The following is a 23,404-nucleotide window of genomic DNA, read 5'->3' as shown; positions in this document are numbered from 1 at the left end:
CAAAGCCAGGGTTCGGTCCACCTGAGTTGTGTTTCCTAGCAGTCCAGATGGTCACACAGTAGGATGGCATGCCCCTTGACAAATGACAAGAGTCAAGGCTTGTTTGGCACTTTTACAAGAGGGTGCTGGGAGACTTAACAAAGAGCCCCTCTTAACAGACTGGCGTAGACTCCAGCTCACTCACCAGCCAGAAAGTTCAAGAGGCTCAGACCCTTTGCTCCCACCTTCCACACAGGCCTCCCCAGGGCTCTCCCAGAAGCCTGGGGAGCACAGCAGTGAGGCCTGGCACCCCACATTCTCCCAGATCAGAGCTCCGAGGAGTGGCAGAAGCATAAAGCAACCGAGGGCTTCCTTCATCAGGAGATGGCTGGCTAGGTCCTGGCTGCCTCTAGAACGTGGGGAAGGGATCTCTAGGACAACAGCTCCGGACTTGCCTGGGACAGACAGACCTAGAGGAGGGAGTGGGCTTGGGCCCCACTGAGCTCAGGGCTATTCTTGGAGCCTGAGTCAGCGGCAAATAGAGGCAAAGGATTCTTGCCTTGCCTGTCCAGACAGCAGTTGGAAACCAAATCAGAACACTGTGCTCCAGGCTATCCTCTCTATAACCCACAGTAAACACTCAGGAGCAGTTTCCTCTGGGACACTAGTGGCCCCTCCTGCTCCATCCACCAGAGGGTGGCTCTCAAGTCTTCAGTGAGGGTTTTCCCACATAAGTTCCTAATTTCCACACTGGGACCTCAACAGGGTACAGGCTGGGTCTGTAGTTTCCATAACTCCCACATCCCATTCCTGGGACAAGCTGCATGAGGAATGTCCCCCATGTAGCTGAGTGGAAACATCTGGGCAAACTCCCTGCAAGCATCAAAGGCTTCCGGCCTCTGCTGCAGCCTCCACGCTTGCCCCTGGCTGAGGACACATGAGACTATGGGAAGGCCGAAGGATTGAGAGGGTGCAGAACGTGAGGGAAGTCTTTGCTCCCAATGGACTCCATGCCAATTCTAAGGAAGGACAACACAGTTCTCAATAGGGCTTTATTGGGGGTAACTGGCTGCACACAGCTGAGCAGCAGGAGTGGTATGTCTGTGGCAGGGACCCCGGGTGCCCGGCCCCGCCCTCCTGCCTGCCTGTGCAGACTTCCTGCCTAGAAGCGCAGCCAGAACATGCCACTGCGGATCCGGTTGTAGTCTGGGAGCTGCTCGATGGGGCCTGTGGGGATAAGGCGGGGAGTCAGGGTGGAGTGCCTGGCCTGCACAGGGACACCTGGCCCCGTGCCACACCCAGCTCAGAGTGGATGCCCAGAGCAGCACAAGCCAGGCTTTGAGTGAAAGGAGGAGGAACACATTCCCCAGGTGCAGAGCCTGTCCTTTCATGCTCTGGCCTGGCAGCCCCACCCCACATGCAGGGTACCTGTTACCTGGTGGGCTGGGGATGGGTGGGGTATTAATGGAAGTAGCTTGGCAGGGAGTTGGGAACTGTTTGGACAGGTTTTCTGAAAAAGAACTCTCTGGCAGCTGGTTACTGGAGAGAGCCCCAACTTCCTTCTTGAAGTATAAGCTGAGAATGGGGGGACAGATGGGGAGGGGGGCCTGAGGAGAATGACAGAAGACAGACCTTTAGACTACTTACCATAGCCAGCCACTGCTGGACATTGGTCATAAAAGTACTTGGAGCAAATGTCACGCAGCATCTGGGCATCCACCTCCTGCAGAGGGAGGCAGAGATAACAGGAGTGGCAGGTACTGGGCACCCCCTTAGCCGGCGCCTCCTTAAGCCAACCCACATCTACTTGTTCTTTGGAGCTGTTCCTCTCCCAAAGGGGCGAGTGTGCAGGGTTCTCCCTGCCTGTCCACAGCCCTCAGTATCTCTCTACCCCCACCCCTGCAAATGGCAGCTGCCTTGGATAACAGATGCTTATGGGAGCAATTTTTGATGTATCAAATTCCAACTCCAATTCTGCAGAGGCCCACCAGCCTAAGGCTCCAGACCCTCTTCCAGGGGTCCAATTACCTGAATCCGGCTCTCCCACTCAGCCAGAGGGATGCGGCGGCCATAAGTCAGGAGACTGCGACCAATGTCTTCACACACAGGGGTGGTGCCTTCAAGAGAAGTGGAAAAGCTTATAGATCTGCTTGGTTCAATCTCGGACCCCCAAAGACCTCTAGAACCATGCTCTGACCCCAGACCACAACCCTCGTTTCCACAATAACCTGCCAATAACAACAGTAGTGTGCTATTGACTGGGGCTAGCCCCACTTGCACCTGAAGCTCCAAACACCCACATCTGGGGTGGCAGGGGATCTGTGGTCTTCTTTCCCTCCCTCTTTTTCTTCTTGTTTTCTTTTGAGACAAGGTCTTGCTATGTAACCTTAACTGGCTAGGAATTTGATAAGTAGACCAAGCTGGCCTCTCTAACGCACAAAGATCTTCCTGCCTCTGACTCCAGAGTGCTGGAATTGCCCAGCTTCTTCTTCTTAAGATAAGGTCCCCTATACTATCATCTGGTCCTGCACTCACTTTGTAGCTAAGGGTAATCGTGAACTCCGGATCCTCCTGGCTTATCTTCCAAATGCTGGAATTACAAGGGTGAAACACCACACATGCCATGGTTCTCCTTTCTAAACATGGCCACACTACAGCTTGAGTCACAACAGTCACTGCTGGGATATGCTGTATCCCTCTCTAGAGGATGCAGGACTTACCATCCAAATGAGACACCAAAGCATTCCTAAGGATGTTTTTGCCCCGAGTCACCTCACTCTCTGTAGCACTGGTACATAGGCGCATCCTAAAGCAAGTGGGAGGGTGGGGGTGAGGTTGAAGTGACGCTCAGTGTCCCCGGCAATGACCTGTGTCTCAGGCTGCAGCACTGAACTGAGACTCACCACTGGCCTTGCAGGAAGAAGACCATGTCATCGATACTCATGGCATCACAGACAAAGTGTGCGCCCAGCAGCCCAGTATCAGAGTAGGAGATGTTGAAGGTCTGGAAACTCTGGCAAAGCTTGTTAGCCACAGCAACGGAAGCCAGCGGGCTTGACAGGTGCTGCCAGAGGCAAGGATCAGAAGCATCTGTGGCACATATCCTAAGCTCCATAACTCATAAACCGCAACCCAGCACCCTCTGCTGAGGGCAAGTCCCACTGGCTGTTCCTGGTACTTACCACTCCACCACCGTAAGTGCAGTCATAGTGGCCTATGATGGCATTGGCCACTTGGAGGGTCACGTTGTCTGGGTTAGCCCAGCCAGGTCCCTCTACTGCAATGGCCACGTGGGCCAAAGGCAGGGCGTCATCGCGATGGCGGATCTGAAACAACACATGTCAGGGCTGAGAGGAGAAGGCAGGGCATCATGGCGATGGTGGTCTGACACAACACATGTCAGGGCTGAGAGGAGAGGGCAGGGTATCATCGAGATGGAAAATCTGAAACAACACATGGCAGGGCTGAGAGGCCTCCTGGGAAAACAGAAAGGATGGGAGATGCTGGACCCCTTGCCAATGTCCTGAGGAATCTGACACTGCAAAGACAACCTGTGCTCAAGGGTCCTCCCTAGCTCAGAGCACCAACCCTGCTACCAGGCAACACACCTCACTGCCAGTGAAGCGACATGGAGTGAGACCAGGCACGGCATCTTCTTCATACACTCGGGAGACACTGCTCAAGTGTTTCTGGGCAAGGTCCAGCAGCTGCTGGTGTTCCACACCTGTGGGGAACAGAGGGGTCAGTGGTCGCCCATCCTAAGCAAAGGGAGAAGTCAGACAGGAGCAGAAACACACAGGGCATCAGAACAGGAGGAAGAGATGATCCAAGATAGACAGTGTCTCAAAGGCAAGACAGGCCTCAGGGCAAAACAGCCCATGGCCTTAGGCACATGGAATCTTAAAGTAGACTTGGAGGGTAGGAAATCTGGAGAAACAGCTCAGCAGTTAAGAGCACTTGCTCTCGCAGATCAGGGATTGGTTCCAAACACCTACAAGGTGTTTTACAGCCATCTATAACCCTAGTTCCAGATTTGATCCCCTCTTCTGACCTCTGTGAACACCATGCCCATGTGGTACAGACATTCAGACAGGCAAGACATGCATACACATAAGTAAATCTTTTAAAAATTATGTTAAAAAATGGGAGGATATTTGAGTGGTTAGAGCTCTTGCCTCAGGTGCCATCAAACATAAAAGTGGGGCTGGAGACAAGGCTCAGCAATTAAGAGAACTTCCTGCTCTTCCAGAGGACCTGAGTTTAGTTTCCAGTACCAATGTCAGGTAGGGCACTGCTTCATGTAACTCACTCCAGGGGATCTAACATCATCTTCTGGCCTCCATGAGCACCAACATGCTTGTGGCATATAGACTCAGACACACACAGTCACATAAAAAAAAAAAAAAATCTAAATAAATCTCCGGGTCAACCCATAACTCAACAGGTAAGGGCACCTGCTGTCAAGTCTAACGACTGAATTTGATTCCAAGATCCACATGGTAGATGGGAAGAGCCAACTCCCACAAGCTGTCCTTGGATGTCCACACCCCCCCCCCAACACCCCTACACACACACACACACACACACACACACACACACACACACACACACACACGCGCGCGCGCGCGCGCAACTCCCTAGTTCCCTAGTTCATTTGCCTTACTCTGACTCCACCCAGCAGCAGAGCAAGCCTTAGCATATATATTTCCCCTTGGCCCAAGTCCCCCACTAAACAGACAACTTCACCCTTCAGAAATCTGATTGAATGACGTATGCTCCCCACCCACTTCTAAGCTCCCATTAAAACCGTTGCTATAATTCTGCGCTTCCCTTTTAAGGTGGCCCCAGTCACCGTCAAATGTACATTATCACAGAGCCAACATCTGTGACACCCAATGGCAAGGCTATCAAAATAAGCCCATATGTCCTCCACTAGCCCTCAAACGGTATTCTAGGACTAGGTGAGGCTAAGAGAGGTTTGTGGCCTAGGCAGGAGCTGAAAGCCAAACTGAGGCATGTCCTGGAGAAGGAGCACCCCTATATGCCCAGTTCCAGTGGTATCCAGAGTCCATCTTTAAGCATACAAGAAGAATTACATACCTTAACAACAGGACAAGAACAGAGATCCCTGGAGTCCTCTATGTTCAGAACCAGAAGATCTACTCATGATAAGCAAAGTTCGCCCCCATCCCCTCCCAGTCCAGGGCTTCAGCAAACCTCACCTCCAGCTGCAGCCAGCACCATCCGGGGGGCTTTGTAATGTCTGTTGAGGTAGTCAGTCAAGTCTGTGCGCGACAGCCTCCTGCAAGACATGCAGCCGAGTCAGCTGCTCTCACTGCACAGCAAGCTGAGTCACACAGAACGTAGCCGAGAAGAGTCATGGTGTCGCTAAAGAGCAGGCTTTAACAGAGCCCGCCTCTCAATCCCTTCTCTGTCACCTACCCCTTCAGGACCCAGAGAGGAACCAGGGAAGGTGTGAGCTGATGCAGGCTCTGAAGAGGCACCTAATTCTGCTGCTGTACACTCTTCATGGCACACTCCCCACCAGAGGGACAGCTACACGTTCCCTCCCCCAGAATGTCAGGACATGCATGGAAAGACCGCAAACAGAGCCCAAGACTCCAGTGAAAATCCCAGAGCTAACAGGGTCATAGGGTCGGACGGCAATTCAAACTTTGTATAAATTAGAAAAACAAACAACAGACAGTTAGACAACCCAAAGGCACGTGGCTGATGGGGACATGCACACTTCACAAGCTCATCCAGCTCTCACCTGACGTTCTCACTGGGCCCCTCCACAGCCTGGGCTAGAGGTGTGCCCTGGAATGCTGTCGCATGCAGGTAATCAAAGACCACGTTCTGCATGGAGGCGTCATTTTCCTGCATCTCCCGCAGGATCACATCTCGTTCCTTCTCGATCTGTGAGTCTTCCAGACTACTGTTCTGCACGATATCTGCCAGGAGCTCCACAACTGGACACACAAGGACATGGTAACAGGCATGATGGTGCACACCCCTAATCCCAGCTTTTGGGGAACCAAAGCAGGAGGATTACTAGGAGTTCAACAACAGCTAGGGGTAGAGTGAGCTCAAAGCCAACGTGGGGCACATAATGGTCTGTTGTCTCAAAAAACTGAAGAGCTGACTCAATGAGTAAGGGCATTTGCTTCTAAGCCGCATAAACCCAGTCTGCGTGCCAGAATCCACATGGCACAAAGAAGGAACAGACTCCTGCAAGTTACCTGTGACCACACACACCAACGCACACACAGGATTTAAACAGTTTAAAAACCGACATATTTAGGTGCCAGTAGAGATAATGTCGGTGTAAAATCCTAAGCCTGGCACCTCCCATTGTTGTACACTTGCAACAAGGCCACAGCCCCATGGGTAAGTCCAATTCTGCAGACAGTCCTAGAGCTCTTAGGAGCCTGGCTTCTGCATTCCTGGAGACCTGCCCCGTGCCCACAGCTTCTTCCAGGCGTTACCTTTTGGCAGGTCCTTGGACAGTGCCTTGATGAGGTAAGCAGTGTGCTCTCGAGTGCTGTAGGCATTAAGATGAGCCCCAATACTCTCTACCTCCTTCTCTAAGGCATTGCCAGGCCGATTCTTTGTTCCCTGGAATCAGACATCAAGAGGACCAATCAAGAGCTAAAGAGATGGCTCAGTGGCTAAGTCACTTGGATCCAGGTTCCATTCCCAGCACCCACATAGTGGCTCACAACCATCCACAACCCCAGTTCCAGGGGACACAATAGGTAAGCACATGGTATACAGGAGATACAATAGGTAAGCACATGGTATACAGGAGACACAATAGGTAAGCACATGGTATACAGGAGATACAATAGGTAAGCACATGGTATACAGGAGATACAATAGGTAAGCACATGGTATACAGGAGATACAATAGGTAAGCACGTGGTATACAGGAGATACAATAGGTAAGCACGTGGTATACAGGAGATACAATAGGTAAGCACATGGTATACAGGAGACACAATAGGTAAGCACATGGTATACAGGAGACACAATAGGTAAGCACATGGTATACAGGAGATACAATAGGTAAGTACATGGTATACAGGAGATACAATAGGTAAGTACATGGTATACAGGAGATACAATAGGTAAGCACATGGTATACAGGAGATACAATAGGTAAGCACATGGTATACAGGAGACACAATAGGTAAGCACATGGTATACAGGAGATACAATAGGTAAGCACATGGTATACAGGAGACACAATAGGTAAGCACATGGTATACAGGAGATACAATAGGTAAGCACATGGTATACAGGAGATACAATAGGTAAGTACATGGTATACAGGAGATTCAATAGGTAAGTACATGGTATACAGGAGATACAATAGGTAAGCACATGGTATACATCCAACCAGGAGTCACAGCATACAGGGGCCCGCCTTCAATGCGCTCCTATGAAACCCAATATATACCTCCTTCAGCAGTCTGTATTCATTACATTAAACAGGCCCTCAGCTGAGCAGACAGCATCATGGACCAATGGATGGAGACAGTCAGTGACAGGAGAAACAGCACAGCTGCAACAAGTGTTGCCTAGCAACCAGAGCTACCCAACAGCCTATCTTTTCCAGCACTCCATGTTCTCTTTACCTACAGCCATGGTCAGATAATCTCCACACCTGTGCCCCACCATGCTACTCATGTAGTTAGCAGTCACTTCTGTAAACTGGACCTAGTCCAATGTGTGTGCAAGGCACGTTACACCTGCACAAGTGTCTGTGACAACACACCTGGATGGGTTGTTGATTCTGGCTCCACATCCCTCCACACTATATATTTGCCTCAACTTTTTTGCCACTTACAAACAAATAAAAAACCACACACAGGCCTCTACATTCTAACTATGGGTTGTAGGTAATCTACACAGAGTGACATTTTACAAGCAAGAAAGCATTACCACGCCTGCAAGTTTGTTATAATGCATATGCTTACATGTGCGAGTTCATTAAGTCCTCCACGTGCTCAGGCACATGACAAACCTAGTCTGATAAGGTTAGTTTTAACCACCAACTTGACACAACCTAGAGTCACTGTGGAGAATCTCAAGGAGGGACTACTTAAATTAGGGTACTCTATGGGAATCGCCATTCTCTAGAGAGCAGGCCCTAAACGATCTAAGACTGAAGACAGCTAGATGGGCATAAAGCAGCAGGCAGGCAGGCAGGCAGGCATCCTTGCAGCCAGTGTCTCTGTCCTTCACTGTGGATGTGATGTGACTGCTGTTCTAAGTTCCAGCCTCTGTATTTCCCTGCTGTGATAAACTGACCTTACACAGGGCTCATCAGATAAGCACTCACTCACAAGAACTTTTGGCTCCTTCCAGAAGGGCAGCCTGAGACCATGCCCCTAAAGGTCCCCAATCAGGAGACTAATTTTTAGATCGTTGGCCTTTGAGACAGGAAGCCCTAATCTGAGGGAAACATGGACTTTATGAGACTTACCTTGAAAGCCAGATGTTCCAAAAAGTAGCCTGCTCCATTGTTCTTCTCAGTCTCATAGCGACTGCCAGCGTCAATCCACACTCCCACCTGGACAAGAGAGCACCCACAAAAGGAACCAGCCATCAGTCTAGCTCCTGGTCATACCCTGAGTAACAACACAGGTTTCACGTAAGCCCTCATTGATGGTAATGTGGGGGAGAGCTGCTCCATTAAGACTCCTACAATCAGAGGGACAAGAGGGTCACAGATATGGGGAAGGAGCCAAACGACTAATCATACTGCCACACCTCTTTTACCTGCCCTATTCCCTCACGGGTTATCAGAAACATCCAGGAGCATTTCTGGTGCTAATCTTTGAAGCATCTGGCCTTGAACTCACAGAAATCCCCCTGCCTTATTTTCTTTTAAAACTAATTTATTTTTATGTACATTAGTGTTTTGTTTTTGTTTTTGTTTGCTTGTTTGTTTTGGTTTTTTGAGACAGGGTTTCTCTGTATAGCTCTGGCTGTCTGGGAACTCACTCTGTAGACCAGGCTGGCCTCGAACTCAGAAATATGCCTGCCTCTGCCTCCCAAGTGCTGGGATTGAAGGTGTGCACTACCACGCCTGGCTTGTACACTGGTGTTTTGATTGCATGTATAGCGGTGTGCAGGTGTCGGATCCCCCTGAGACAGGAGTTGCAGATTGTTGTGAGCTGCCATGTGGGTGCTGGGACTTGAACCCGGGTCTTCTGGGAGAGCAGCCAGTGCTGGTCACCACTGAGCCATCTCTTCAACCCTGCTAGCATGCCTTATTTTCAACTGCACCCATTTACCTGGTTCAACAACTATAATTTTTAGTTAATCTATTTTCTTCTGTGCATGAAGCCATCATTTGCAGACAACAGTTTGTTTTCTACATTTTAAGAATCTTGTGCTAGCTAGGTGTGGTGTCCCACACCTGTAACCCTAGCACTCTAGAAGGCAGAAGCAGGATTATGAGTTCAAGGTTAGCCTTTCCAACACAGCAAGACCCTGTCTCAAATACAAAACAATACAAAACAAAACAAAACCCAATATCCTACCCCTTGCCTTTGTTCTGATGGTTTTATTCTTTTATCTGTAGAGGAAGCTACTGGCTTAGCTACTTTGTATTTCATCATTTTAAGAAGGTACTGAAACAGGGTGTGGTGGAAAAACACTATTAATCCTCCCAGAGGCAGGTTCCAGGCCAGCCAGTTACATAGTGGGACCTTGTCTCCAGAACAAAGAGGAAGGCGACTTTCATAGTAAGACCCTATAAGGATGGCCCCATGATCCAGTAACTTCTCCACATGGATCTCGCCACGTTGCTAAGCTGGTCCTGAACTTCTGTGTCAAAGCAACCTTCATCTCTTAACCTCTCAGACATGTGTGACTACAGGCACATACCACAGTGCCTGGCTTCAGTACCACTCCATCGTATTTCAGCAGTGGTGATTACATGCAAAGCCCCATGAATATTTAGCAATTACTTTATCACTGATGTATACTTTTAGACCTAAAAGAAGTTTCAGTCGCTTATATATTTAACATATTAAATGTGGGGCTGGTAAGATGGCTCAGCAGGTAAAAGCAATGACTGCTCTTCAGAAGGTCCTGAGTTCAAATTCCAGGAACCACACAAACACATGGTGGGCTCACAACCATGGGAAATGAGATCTGACCCCTCTTCCGGTGCATCTGAAAACAGCTACAGTGTAACTAGTTATAACAATAAATAAATCTTAAAAAAAAAAAAAAAAGGCTAGAGAGATGGCTCAGCAGTTAAGAGCACAGACTGTTCTTCTAAAGATCCTGAGTGTAATTCCCAGCAACCACGTGGTGGTTCACAACCATCTGTAATGGGATCTGATGCCCTCTTCTGGTATGTCTGAAGACAGCTACTCATATACATAAATAAAATTAAAAACAAACAAACAAAAAAACATATTAAATGCTAAGTGTCCTCCTTCCACCCAATGTAAGTATCTTAAGTGGGGATATGCCATGAGTATGTGCACACTAGTAAGTGTCTGTGGAGAGCCCTTGGAGCTGGAGTTCCAGTCAATCAGGAGCCACTTGAAGTGGGTGCTGGGAACAGAACTCGAGTCTTCTGCAAAGGCAATGCAAGCCTTTAACTCACGAGCTAGCTCTACACACACATATCCTCACCATGCTCCAGAAGAGCAATGTTAACATTCCTTTCAATGTTTGAGACATGATCTCACCCTGGCTGGCCTTGAACTAAGAGAGAGACAGGGTGCAATACAGCTCATATATGATGCCCAGATCATCATTCAGTAGTGATTATGGCCATGAACTCCTGATCCTTCTGCCCCCACCTCTCAAGCAATAGGATTACAAGCATGCAAGACTCAATCGTGACCACTCCCCTGCCATGCTGTGACGCACACTACTTCCCCACATGGTGGTCACAGCTAACTTAAACCTCTCACAGGCTTTGCAAGCAGATGCTTATACCTCACTGTGTCAGGTCACCTCAGATAAGCGTGCCCTCTACTGTGTGTGTGAATGTATGTGACCTGTATGTGAACATGGTGGCCAGAAGGTACACCGCATTCTCCAAAGCTGGACACTTGCAGGACTCCCACCTTGTCCCCTAAGCGCTGGGCTGTGGACTCCAGCTCTTCTGATTGCACAGCCAGTGCCTCTAACCACTGAGCCATCTCTCTAGCCCCAAACCTTCACCTTAAGTCTATCATCTTAGTCTACAACCCACAGTATCCTTTGACTTTTAACCATCCTTTCTTTGTAATGGAAGCATAATCACGGTACCACAGCACCTGTGGAATAGAGCAGGACTTCCTAAGCTTCATTAGTAGGTTCTGAGTCTACTCATGTAGGTTCCACACATCAAGGAAATTACCTCCCGCCATATCCTATGTTTGATAACAATTATATCACAAGTCATTATTTGTTCCTAGAAAAAGGAAAGAATCAGATAACAAAAACATATAACCCTAGGCAGGCAGTGGTGCACACACCTTTACTCATAACATTCAGGAATCAGGAGCAGGCAGATCTCTGTGAGTTTGAGGCTAACCTGATCTACAGAGAGTGCCAGAACACTAGAGTGCCAGGGCTACATAGAGAAACTCTGTATTAAAAAACTATAAAACAAAACAATTTAGCCCTACTAAGTGTGTTGGGAGGATTGGTTCTTGGGAGTTTTCTCACACACCTAGTAAAGATTTCAATTCTTGACTCCATTTTGAAGATTTCCAACTTCTACATTCATTATTTTATGTGGATGAGTGTTTTGCCTACGTGTATGTATATGCGTGCCTATGGAGGTCAGATCCATAGAGGGTACAGGATCCCTTGGGACTGGAGTTACAGCTGGCTGTGAGCCACTGCGTGGGTGCTGGGAATTGAAGCCAGGTCCTCTGAAAGAGAACAAGTACTATAAACCAGAGTCAATTCTCCTGGCCAATTTGCAATTTTAAATAAAGTATTTGTGTTTCTGTGTACCAGCGTACACAGGTACCCAGAGAAGCCAGAAGAAAGTGTCAGATCTCCTGGAGCTGGAGTTACAGGTGGTTAGAAGTTGCCCAATAAAGGTGCTGGGAACTGAAATCTGGTCCTGTGCAAGAGCGGCCAGCCCTCCTAACCAAAGAGCATCCAATTCACTGTAATCTTCAAAGGTACTCTTTGTCTTCCTTCAGTGCTATAAAGCTCATGGCTTTCCACTCAGTAGGCAAAGGCTCCACCCAAGTTACATTTCCCAGTCTTTCAGAGGCATTTCTTTCGTGTGTGCAAGTGCCACACATACATGCGTGTGCACACTCCACCACACAAATATCTGCGGAGGGCAGAGGAAACTGGGTGCTTTTTCTGATTACTCTAAATCTTTTGTTTTTTGTTTTAAGAATCCTTACTTCTGAGCTAGGCATTGGAGGCTCATGCCTTTCTTCCCAGCACTTGGGGAGCAGAGGCAGATGGATCTCCGAGTTCGAGGCCTGCCTGCTCTACAGAGTGAGCTCCAGGACAGCCAGGACGACACAGAGAAACCCTATCTTAAAAAAGAAAAAAAAAAAAAAAAAAAAGGAGAAAAAAAATTTTTATTTTTACGTATGTGTACGTGGGATGGTGAGACTGTGTAGGGTTAGGAACCGCTCTTCCACAGGACCCAGGTTCAATTCCCAGCACCCTCACGGTGGCTCACAACCACCTGTAACTCCAGTTCTGTTTTTTTTTTTTTAGATTTGTTTATTTATTTATTTATTTATTATATGTAAGTACACTGTAGCTGTCTTCAGACGCACCAGAAGAGGGCATCAGATCTCATTACGGGTGGTTGTGAGCCACCATGTGGTTGCTGGGATTTGAACTCCGGACCTTCGGAAGAGCAGTCGGGTGCTCTTACCCACTGAGCCATCTCACCAGCCCTCTGGGGGTTCTAATATCCTTTTCCAACCTCCAAGGGCATTATGTACAGACATGGTGCACATACACACATGTAAGCCACTCGTGTAGGTAAAAGTAAGACCGGCTTAGACACACTAGTCTCCACCCCTCAGAGTATTGGTGTTAGACCTAAATCACAACACTGAGGACTCCAAATTCAGATACCCATGTTTGAGTACCAAGCTCTTTACCCACTGGGCCATCTTCCCCGTCCTTCAGAGGCATTTCTTGAAGTGTATTCCTGGCTACGTCTACAAATTACATAGCCTAGGTGGTGAGTCTAACAGACCTGGATGTCTTTCTGTAAATAACCTAAAGTCTGTGAAATCTCATTCTTTTTCGTGGCAAGAGAATAATCTCTTCTCTCGGGGAGGTAGAACGAAAAGCTGGAGGAGAGAATTCGGCCCCGTCTTTGGCAAGCACCATAATGTTGGCTGCCGGGTTAAGGCAGGGTTGAAGTCAGGTACAGGGATAAGCCCCGGCAGTAAGCCAGTCTCCACCCAAAACATGTAAGACTGGAGCCCAAGGTCACATCCCAACCTGGGACAACACGGCGGGCCTCACCTAGAGGACTGGCGCACACTTACCGTGCAGGTAGCATGCGAGGACTGCTCCGAGGCCACACGCAGCCCGTTGTCCAAGATGCTGACCTGGGTCTCCGGCACGCTCTGGAGGGCCTGGGCGAAGGTTGCGGTACCCCGCAAGGCAGGTAACCTCAGCAGGGCCGGCTAAAGGGAGAAGGCGACCATTGCAAGAACTGCTCGCCAAGCCTCTGGGACCTCGGCTCTCAAACCCAAGCCAGAGCAGATAACCATCCCCGCCCTCCGCCATGACCTTCCCACGGCCCTGACCCCCGCGACCTCCCCACTCCGACCCGCCACTGCTGAGACAGCCTGCTCCTCATCTGTGTACGAAAGCCCTGGGCCCTGCAGCCCAACGTCTCACTGCCACCTCACCGAGCGGCGGGTGCGAAGTAGCACTTGCGTCCCGGAGCAGGCCGCTCGGCAGACTGCGGACGCCGCCATCTTCTAACTTCCGTCAGTGTAGAGCCGCGCTGCGCATGCGCAGAGCGGAGTCTGAGGCGCAAGCGCTGTAAGGAAGACTTGGTGCTCAGTCGCCCCCTGTTGGGCAGCAAGTACGTTAGCAAGAATTGATCGCATGTAGTCATTTGGTCCGTGTGCCTCTAGGATCTTCGGGACATTTATCAACCTGCGAGGGAGGGGCCCTTCATCTGGTCCCATCTGAGACAGGTTCTATTCATCACCTTCTTCCACCTGAGGGAGGCGGTATGCAACTGTGGGAGATGCATTGTACGCCAGCAGCAGCTCTGAAACCTGGAGGGCAGTGGCTAGGCACAATTGAGCCCAAGGGCTAAAGCACTTGCCTGTCTGTGCAAGAAGGTGTCCACTAAAGTTAGTTTAAAAGAATAAAATATGCTTAAATGGTTGACTTGAAAGACGTTTAATAATATATTGCCAAATATATAGCACTTGGGAAATGGAGACACAGAAGAATCAGGAGTTCAAGGACATCCTCCTCTCTTGTGTAAGGAGTTCAAAACTACCCTGGGTTGTGTAAGACAGTGTCTCCAAAACGTAAGAAAAAAAACGTGTGTATGAAAAGAGGAACAATGTAGAGGTAATTTGTGGAATAGGGCTCCTTGTTTGGAATAAAATAACTAAGCAAAAAAGTTTTTTCTATTTTGTGATTATTTCAAAACTTTTTGTTTACTTTTTTTCTTAATTTTTTATTATTTAAATGCATTTTATACATCAAACATATTAATAATGTTGAGTACTTTGAGAATCAAATAATCCATAAATTTTTTTCAACTTTTATATTCATATCCTTTCATACCCTAAAATATCATTAATGAATATTTAATACTATCCATAACTGAGGATCCTATATCTAATGTTGAATACTAAATTGTTTCAAAACATGCAAAATATTCTTTGGGAGTTAAGCATAGTAAAAGAGCATAAAATATTAAAAATTAATCATTAAGAAATATATTCATGAGTTCGAGGCCAGCCTGGTCTACAAAGTGAGTTCCAGGACAGCCAGGGCTACACAGAGAAACCCTGTTTCAACAAAACAAAACAATAAAAAATGAGTTACAGGGACAAAGTTTGGAGTAGAGACTAAAGGAATGACCATCCAGAGACTGCCCCACCTGGGGATCCATCCCATAAACAACCACCAAACCCAGACACGATTGCGGATGCCAACAAGAGCTTGCTGGCAGGAGCCTGATAACGCTGTCTCCTGAAAGGCTCTCCCAGTGCTTGACAAATACAGAAGTGGATGCTCACAGCCATCTATTGGATGCGAAGCACAGGGTCCCCAATGAAGGAGCTGGAGAAAGGACCCAAGGAGCTGAAGGGGTTTGCAGCCCCATAGGAGAAACAATTATATGAACTAGCCAGTACTCCCCAGAGCTTCCTGGGACTAAATCACCAATCAAAGAAACCACATGGTGGGACTCATGGCTCTAGCTGCATATATAGCAGAGAATGGCCTAGTCGGACATCAATGGGAGGAGAGGCCCTTGGTCCTGTGACGGTTCTATGCCCCAGTATAGGGGAATGCCAGGGCCAGGAAGCAGGAGTGGGTGGGTTGAGAAGCAGGGGGAGCGGGGAGTGGATAGGGGGTTTTCAGACGGGAAACTAGGAAAGGGTATAATATTTGAAGTGTAAATAAAGAAAATATCTAATAAAAATAAAAACATATATATGTGTGTGTGTGTGTGTATGTGTGTTCAAAAGCCCTTATATGATACCACCTGACATAGTGAGAGAGTATTTAAAATGCATTATATATCTGTGTACATTGTCTAACAACCAGTTTACTTAAAAAAAATTATCAGTGTTTGTAGGAGAGAAATTATTTTACCATTAAGTATATTTTAAAATTTTCAAAATGGCAAAAACTCTTTGAAGTTAAACATTAAGAAAATGCTAATTTCAAGCACAGTGAGAAAAATTATCAATAATAAAAAAAAAACTATCTGAAATCAGATAAAAGATCCTTTGTGTGTATTGATTAACATTTTGTGGACCAAAAGTACGATTTAGAGAGGAAAATAAAGTGAAATAAAATCTTCTTTGCTGCTGGATAAGGTAGTAAGCGCCTTTAATCCCAGTGCTCAGGAGGCAGAGGTAACTAAGCCTTGTGCAGCATTCCAGGCTAGCCTGGTCTGCACAGTGAGCCAGGGATCTATAGTGAAGGCCTGTCGCAGGCACACAAAGGAAAAAACAAAAAACAAACCTAACTTACCTGCTTCCTTTTCTTGGAGAGACTGGGTCATGTGTAGCCCAAGCTGGCCTCAAATTCACTTTGAAGCCTTGGATAACCTGAACTTCTGATCCTTCTACCTCCCCCTCCCAGGTAATAGGATCATAGGTAAGGACCACCAGCTGCTTTCTGTGGTGCTGAGCAGTAAAACCAGGTTCTCACAAACACTAGGCAAATGCTACCAACTTAGTCACACTGTTAGCTCTCTTTCAGCTTTCTGAAAACATGATTTTTAGTTTAAGATTATTTTTATCTATTACTTGTGTGTGCGCACATGATATATGCATGTGTGGGGGATGTCCCCACATGTGTTCAAAGTTCAAAGAACAACACTGGGGTCTCTGTTCTCTCCTTCCACCTTTGCATAGATTCCAGGCGTCAAATTCGGGTCACCTGGTTTGTACAGAAAGCGCCTTTGCTACGGAGCCATTTTTAGAGCAGCTTTATTCTTAAGGAACTGTGAGCAGATGGTATAGACGTTCCTCATGCTCTTCGAGAGCATTAGCAAGCCGCTCCCTTTACCGACATCGTACCTTCGTACAGCTCACCTATTACTATTAGCAGGCCATTATTAGTTAGTTATTAACTAAAGTCCATAGTTTGCACGGATTTCCTTGAGTTGTTGTTGTTGTTGTTGTTTTAACCTAGTGTCCTTTTTCTAACTCAGGACAGTACATTACATTTGCCTGTCTTAGGCTTCACTGGTTTGTAATTCAGTGTGTTTTGTTTTTAACCATTCCAGACTTTCAATTTAATGCTATAATAATAATAATAATAATAGTAATAATAATAGTGTATCCTTTGGAAGCCTGTGTAAGACAGCCATAAACAATGATCAACTGGGCCTTCCTTCACAGGCTTTGTACGATCGAAAGCCCTGAAAGGAAACAGTTGCATCCTGTATTCTGTTCCACGTTACTCACAATCATCACCCATTCAGCTCACGGTTAAACAGCCTATTAATTTCGTCATCCAAATTAGAGGTGCCTTTCAGCTATTTCAATATGAATGAAAGACATTTAAAAGATTTGTTTTTGTTTTTGTTTTTCGAGACAGGGTTTTTCTGTACAGCCCTGTTTGTCCTGGAACTCACTTTGTAAACCAGGCTGGCCTCGAACTCAGAAATCCACCTGCCTCTGCCTCCCAAGTGCTGGGATTAAAGGCGTGCGCCACGAGCATCCAGCTAAAAGATCATTTTCTAACAGAATGTCTCTTTGTAGTGGTTTAAAATCTGGATATTTGACATTTCTTGCATCATTACATCATTAGGACTCATGGATGTTGTCTTTTCAGAGTTTTGGTTTTATTGTTTCTAATGTGTATGAGGCTTTGCTTGTATGGAGGCCAGAAGAGGGCATTAAATCCCCTGGCACTGGAGTTGTAGACAGTTGTGAGCCGCCATGTGGGTGCCGGAAACTGAATGGGGGTTCTTTGTAAGAGCAGGAAGTGCTCCTAACCGATGAGCCATCTCTCCAGCCTCTTGTGGAGTTTTGTTTTTTAAAATATCTATGCTGATGAGATGGCTCATCAGGTAAGAGCACCTGACCGCTCTTCCAAAGGTCCTGAGTTCAAATCCCAGCAACCACATGGTGGCTCACAACCATCTGTAATGAGATCTGACTCCCTCTTCTGGTGTGTCTGAAGACAGCTACAGTGTACTTACATATACTTACATATAATAAATACATAAATCTAAAAAAAAAAGCATTAAAAATTTTTGTTTTCGCTTTATGTGTCTCTGGTGTTTTGATTACGTGTATGTATGTGTACCATGTATTCTGGTATTCTTGGAGGCCAGAACCAGGAATCAGGGAAAAGAGTAAAAGGTTGTTAACTTTCATGTGGGTGCTGGGAACTGGACCAGATCCTCTGCAAGAGCAGCCAAGGTTCTTAGCCACCCAGACATCTTTCCAGGTCCGTGGTGTTTGTGTGTTTGTTTGTTTGTTTGTTTGTTAGTTAAATAAATTACTGGGCCACTGAGCTGGCTAAGTGAGTGGTGGCGCTTGCTGCTAAACCAAATCACCCAGATGTAATCCCTAGGATTCACACTGGCGGCAGGAGAGAACTGACTCCACAAAGTTGTTCTCAGACCTCTACATGCGCACAAATTCGTAAGTATAGAAACAAATAAACAAAAATAAATACTAGGGGGCTGGAGAGATGGCTCAGCGGTTAAGAGCACTGACTGTTCTTCTGAAGGTCCTGAGTTCAAATCCCAGCAACCACTTGGTGGCTCACAACCATCCATAATGAGATCTGATGCCCTCTTCTGGAGTGTCTGAAGACAGCTACAGTGTACTTACATATAACAAATAAATAAATATTTTTAAATAAATAAATAAATATTAAAACATTATCACTTACCAGGCTGAGACATGGTTCGATGGTAGTGTATACAAGGCCCTATGTTCAGTCCCTAGCATCGCATGAGAAAATTGGATTTGCTTATTTGTTATAAGGTTTCAGCTGGGCACAGTGGTGTGTGACTTTAATTCCAGCACTCAGGAGACAGAGGCACTTGGATCTCTGTGGGTTCGAGGCCAGTCTGAGCTACATAGTGAGTTCCAGGATAGCTAAAGCTACATAGTGAGATCCTATTTCAGAGTAAGATGGAGAGGAAGGGAGAGGGAAAGGGAGAGGGAGAGGGGGAGGGGGAGGGAGAGGGGAGAGGGGAAGGAGAGGAGGGGGGAGGGGGAGGGAGGATCACTATGTAGCTCTGACTAACCAGGAGCTTGCTATGTAGACTGGCTTGCCTTGCACTGACAGAGATCCACCTGCCTTTGCCTCTTCAGTGGTGGGACTGGAGGTCTGGGCCTCCATGACTGACTAAAGAAACTATGTTTAAAGTAAGCAATGCTATAATTATTTGTCATTATACAAGAACAAACATTCCTTTGTGTCCATTTACCCCGCCCCCAAATCTGAATTCCCACACCTGTGTTCATTACTTTGTAACTGGATCCTGTGTTGAAAAGAGTAAAAGGAAAGAAAATGTTTAAGAGTCAGACATGCTCTTCGCCTTAGGACCATCTCTGGCATTCAGACTTCTGCTCCATGAGAACAGACAGAGTGGAGAAAGAGCCAATGTGCAGGCTAATGCACAAAGCAAGAGAGATGAGGCAGAAGCCCAGGTAAACTGGCTTGTTACTCAAGATGCTCCAGGGCAGAAACAAGGAATTCTGGGGGTTTGAGATGCTAATAAAAGTTGTCTCAGTGGATCTGGAACTTGTACCAGATCTTCGATGCCAACCTGTGAAAGTGTCACCTTGCTTGCAAGTGAAAAAGAACCTGTTGGTCCTCTGCCCTGGACCCGCTGCATTCAGTTCTCATTTGTGCCCAAGTGTAATCGATGCAATAAACCATCTCTTCTGCTGTCTCAGTGGAAGAATTAAAAACAAACAAATATGTAGGTGCCTTGCGTGATCAGTATGTGGACTATCACAATGATAAGAGCTTACCAGAAATATGAAAACAGGTCATTACTCAGATCCCAGGGAGGGAGAACATCTGACGTGGTAAACACCAGACTCCTGGGAGGACCACGAAACGCCCAAGTCCAGAGGGCGTTCTCCAAGAGGTGCAGTGTGAACTTGACTAGGAAAATGGATCGTTAGCATATCGGTCATTATCTTTGGAGGAAATTGGCTGAAGTGAGACCTTCTTCCACAGACATTACCGTCTCTGGTTTGGCGAATCTGGCTTTTGATTTATGGAGGGACTCCTTGTCGCCTCTTCCTGTCTGCTTGGGCTACAGATGGCCCTCCATGCACACCCAACTTTCTAGATTCTGGGTATCCGAACTCCGACCTGAACATTTCCAGGAACTGCTTCACTCATTACAAGGAAGGGAGGTGGTGATCCAAGTTCCAGGAGACAACTTTTACCAGCATTTCAGACTTCCGCCATTGATTCTTTCTGCTCTGAGGCATCTTGGGTGACAAGCTCTGGCACTCTGACCCAACTCTGGTTTTGTGCACTTGTTTTCTTTATGCCCTCCCTCAATATCTGTTTTCTTTCCCATAATTTGGTTTCATTCATTTTTAGATTTATTTTTAATTATGTGTTAAGTATGCATTATGTGTATCACCTAAGGGTGATGGATCCCCTGAGGTTGTAGTTACAGACACTTGTGAGCCACCTAATATGGGTGCTAAGAACCAAACTCCTTTGTAATAGCAACACACAGATACACGCACACAGAGCCCTGCACATACATATGCAAACACACATATATACATGGGGCGGGAGGAGGGTATATGTTTGGGTCCAGCCCTTGTGAAGCGGAAGCAGACAAACCACTGGAAGTTCAAGGCTGTCCTGGTCTACATAGGGAGTTCCAGGGCCAGCTAGAGCTTCTAAGCAAGATCTTGTCTTAAAAAAGAAGCTGAGTGATGGGATTTCATGCCATTACTCCCAGCACATTGGAGGCAGAGCAGGCTCGTCTCTGTGAGTTTGAGGACAGCCTGGTCTACAGAGTGAGTTCCAGGCAGAGAAACCCTATCTCAAAAAAAAGCAAAAGGAGAATAAAAATCTCAGGAGTATCCCTGGCTCTTCACCCTCATAATCTATGCTTGGTCCATCAGCAAATTCTCTCCCATATTAAGAATGACTTTTATTTAATTTTTAAATTTAACTTTCTTTATGTGCATTGGTGTGGGGGTGTCAGATCTCCTGGCACTGGTTGCCACAGACAGTTGTGAGCAGCCATGTGGGTGCTGGGAACTGAACCCGGGTCCTCTGGAGGAGCAGCCAGTGCTCTTAACCGCTGAGCCATCTCTCGGGCCCCCTTACTTAATTTTTTTTTGAGACAAAGTTTCAAAAATAGTTACCTTACTGTCTATATCTCCAGTTCCAGGGACCTGACCACCTCCTCTGACCTTTCCAGGCATCAGGTATGGAAACAGTGCACAGAAAAGGATAATAAATATATTTTTAAAAAACTCTGACTGCTCTTCTAGAGGTCATGAGTTCAAATCCCAGCCACCACATGGTGGCTCACAACCATCTGTAATGAGATCTGACGCCCTGTTCTGGGGTGTCTGAAGATAACTACAGTGTACGTATACATAATAAATAAATATTTTTAAAAAGGAACTCATTAAAAAACAGAAAAAATGTGGCACAATAGAGGCTATTGCTTTCGGGTAACTAACCATTTTCTGATAGGAATTGGGTCCATAACTCTGAGTCTGTAACTTGCTCAAAACTCTGTGGGGCTGGAGAGCTGGCTCAGCAGTTAAGAGAGCTTGCGGCTCTTGCAGAGGACCTGGGTTGGATTTCTAGGACCCATAAGGTGCCTTACAACCATTTGTAATTCCAGTTCCAGGGGAGACAATGCCTTTTCTGACCAATTTGAGCAACAGGAACACGCATGGCACACAAACATACTTGTAGGCAAAACACATATGCATATAATATAAAATAAATCTTATTTTTAAAAGCCCATGACTAAGCTGGGTATGATGGCATAGACCTCTAATTCCAGCAGAGTCAGGCAGATCTCTGTGAGTTTGAAGGCTACCTGGTCTACAGAGCTAGGTCCAGGACAGCTAGGGATACACAGAGAAACATGTCTCAAAAAAACAAAAACAAATTATATGTGTGTGTATAAATATTATTATACATACATACACACACACACACATATATATATATTCCCATTGCTGAGACAGTTTTAGGTCTTAAAGGAAAACTTACTATTTATGTTTTATTAAATGGTCATATAGTCAAACTTTATGACTTTAAATACCAAGGTATTTATGACCCTAGCCTAGTGCTGCTCTTGGCCTTGGTCAGGAGCCTTCTCTATGCGTCAGGTAACAGTTAATGCAGAGACTTATAAGCAGTAATGCAACACTGGCGTACTTCGCCCTAAGTGAGACATCTGTCTTACCTCCTCCCAGGCTCCAGGAACACTGTGGAAAAGAAACAGACTTAGTGGTAGAGCCCTTGCTACCTTGCAAGGTCCTGGGTCTGGTCTTCAGCTGGGGAGTGGGGTGGGGGTGCAATATAGCAAAGCCAAACTCACATCTGTAATACCAGCACTCTGGAGGCAGAGGCAGGTAGGTGGATCTCTGAGTTTGAGGCCATCCTGGTCTACAGAAGGAGTTCCCCGACAGCCAGGGCAACACGGAGAGGCACTCTCTCTGGGGGTGGTGTCGGTGGGGGCGTGTAAGAGAAGAAGGATGGGAAGGAGTGTTGTCAACTGCCATCCTCTAGACATGACATGGTTGTCACAATGGTGAACTCACAGCATCTGCGGCTACCTGAACACACACGTACAACCACACACACACACACACTCACACAGACAGATGCTCACACACATATTCTCTCACACACACACTTACAAAGACACAGACTTTTACACACACAGACACACACTCATACACAGATACTGACACACAGAGATACTGACACACTCACACAGACACACACACACAGACTCTTAAACACACAGACACACACTCACACACACAGATACTTACACACAGACACTCACACAGACACACACTCACACACACACGTGAAAAAGTAAGTAAAATGATTTGTTTTTTTGGAGACAGGGTCTTTCTATGTAGCCCTGGCTGTCCTGGAACTTGCTGCATAGACTAGGCTGGCCTTGAACTCACTCAGATCCCTCTACTTCACAAGTGCTAGGGTTAAAGGCATATGCCACAAAGCATGGCAATATGATAAGTCTTAAAGAAAGAGAGCCCCTCAAACCCTAAATGGTCAGCCCTAAACACATATGCCTATGGGTAACACTAAGTGGACTCAGCAAGTTGTACTCTGTGTGTGTGTGTGTGTGTGTGTGTGTGTGTGTGTGTGTGTGTGTGTGTGTAAAAACAATATTAATGGGCTGGTGAGATGGCTCAGTGGGTAAGAGCACCCGACTGCTCTTCCGAAGGTCCAGAGTTCAAATCCCAGCAACCACATGGTGGCTCACAACCATCCGCAACAAGATCTGACTCCCTCTTCTGGAATGTCTGAAGACAGCTACAGTGTACTTACATATATTAATAATAATAAAAAAAAAATATTAATTTGAAAAGAGGCTATGAAGTTGAGAGGGGGAACACAGAAGGAGTTGGAGGGGGGAGAAGAGGGAGGGAGAGAGGAGTGATGTAAATATAGCACTCATGTTCATGTATGAAATTCTAAAATAAAATAAAATACCAGGCATGGTGGTGCGTACTTTTAATTCCAG

The 23,404-nt window shown here is 46.6% G+C and overlaps 1 protein-coding gene across 1 annotated transcript; it reads right to left on the bottom strand.

Moving 5' to 3' along the window:
• Nucleotides 1-999: 999 nt before the first annotated feature.
• On the bottom strand, nucleotides 1,000-13,993 carry Uqcrc1 (ubiquinol-cytochrome c reductase core protein 1). Its single transcript, NM_025407.2, has 13 exons — nucleotides 13,854-13,993; nucleotides 13,485-13,625; nucleotides 8,471-8,557; nucleotides 6,468-6,597; nucleotides 5,753-5,951; nucleotides 5,202-5,281; nucleotides 3,588-3,703; nucleotides 3,162-3,305; nucleotides 2,883-3,043; nucleotides 2,700-2,785; nucleotides 2,008-2,096; nucleotides 1,627-1,702; nucleotides 1,000-1,206 (listed from the first exon to the last, which is right to left on the bottom strand). The coding sequence occupies exons 1-13, from the start codon at nucleotides 13,920-13,922 to the stop codon at nucleotides 1,142-1,144; spliced, it is 1,443 nt and encodes a 480-aa protein (NP_079683.2). The 5' UTR covers nucleotides 13,923-13,993; the 3' UTR covers nucleotides 1,000-1,141.
• Nucleotides 13,994-23,404: the final 9,411 nt, after the last annotated feature.

Source organism: Mus musculus, chromosome 9 (genome assembly GCF_000001635.26).
Source record: "Mus musculus strain C57BL/6J chromosome 9, GRCm38.p6 C57BL/6J".
NCBI lineage: Eukaryota > Metazoa > Chordata > Mammalia > Rodentia > Muridae > Mus > Mus musculus.
This window is presented reverse-complemented; position numbering and strand designations above follow the sequence as displayed.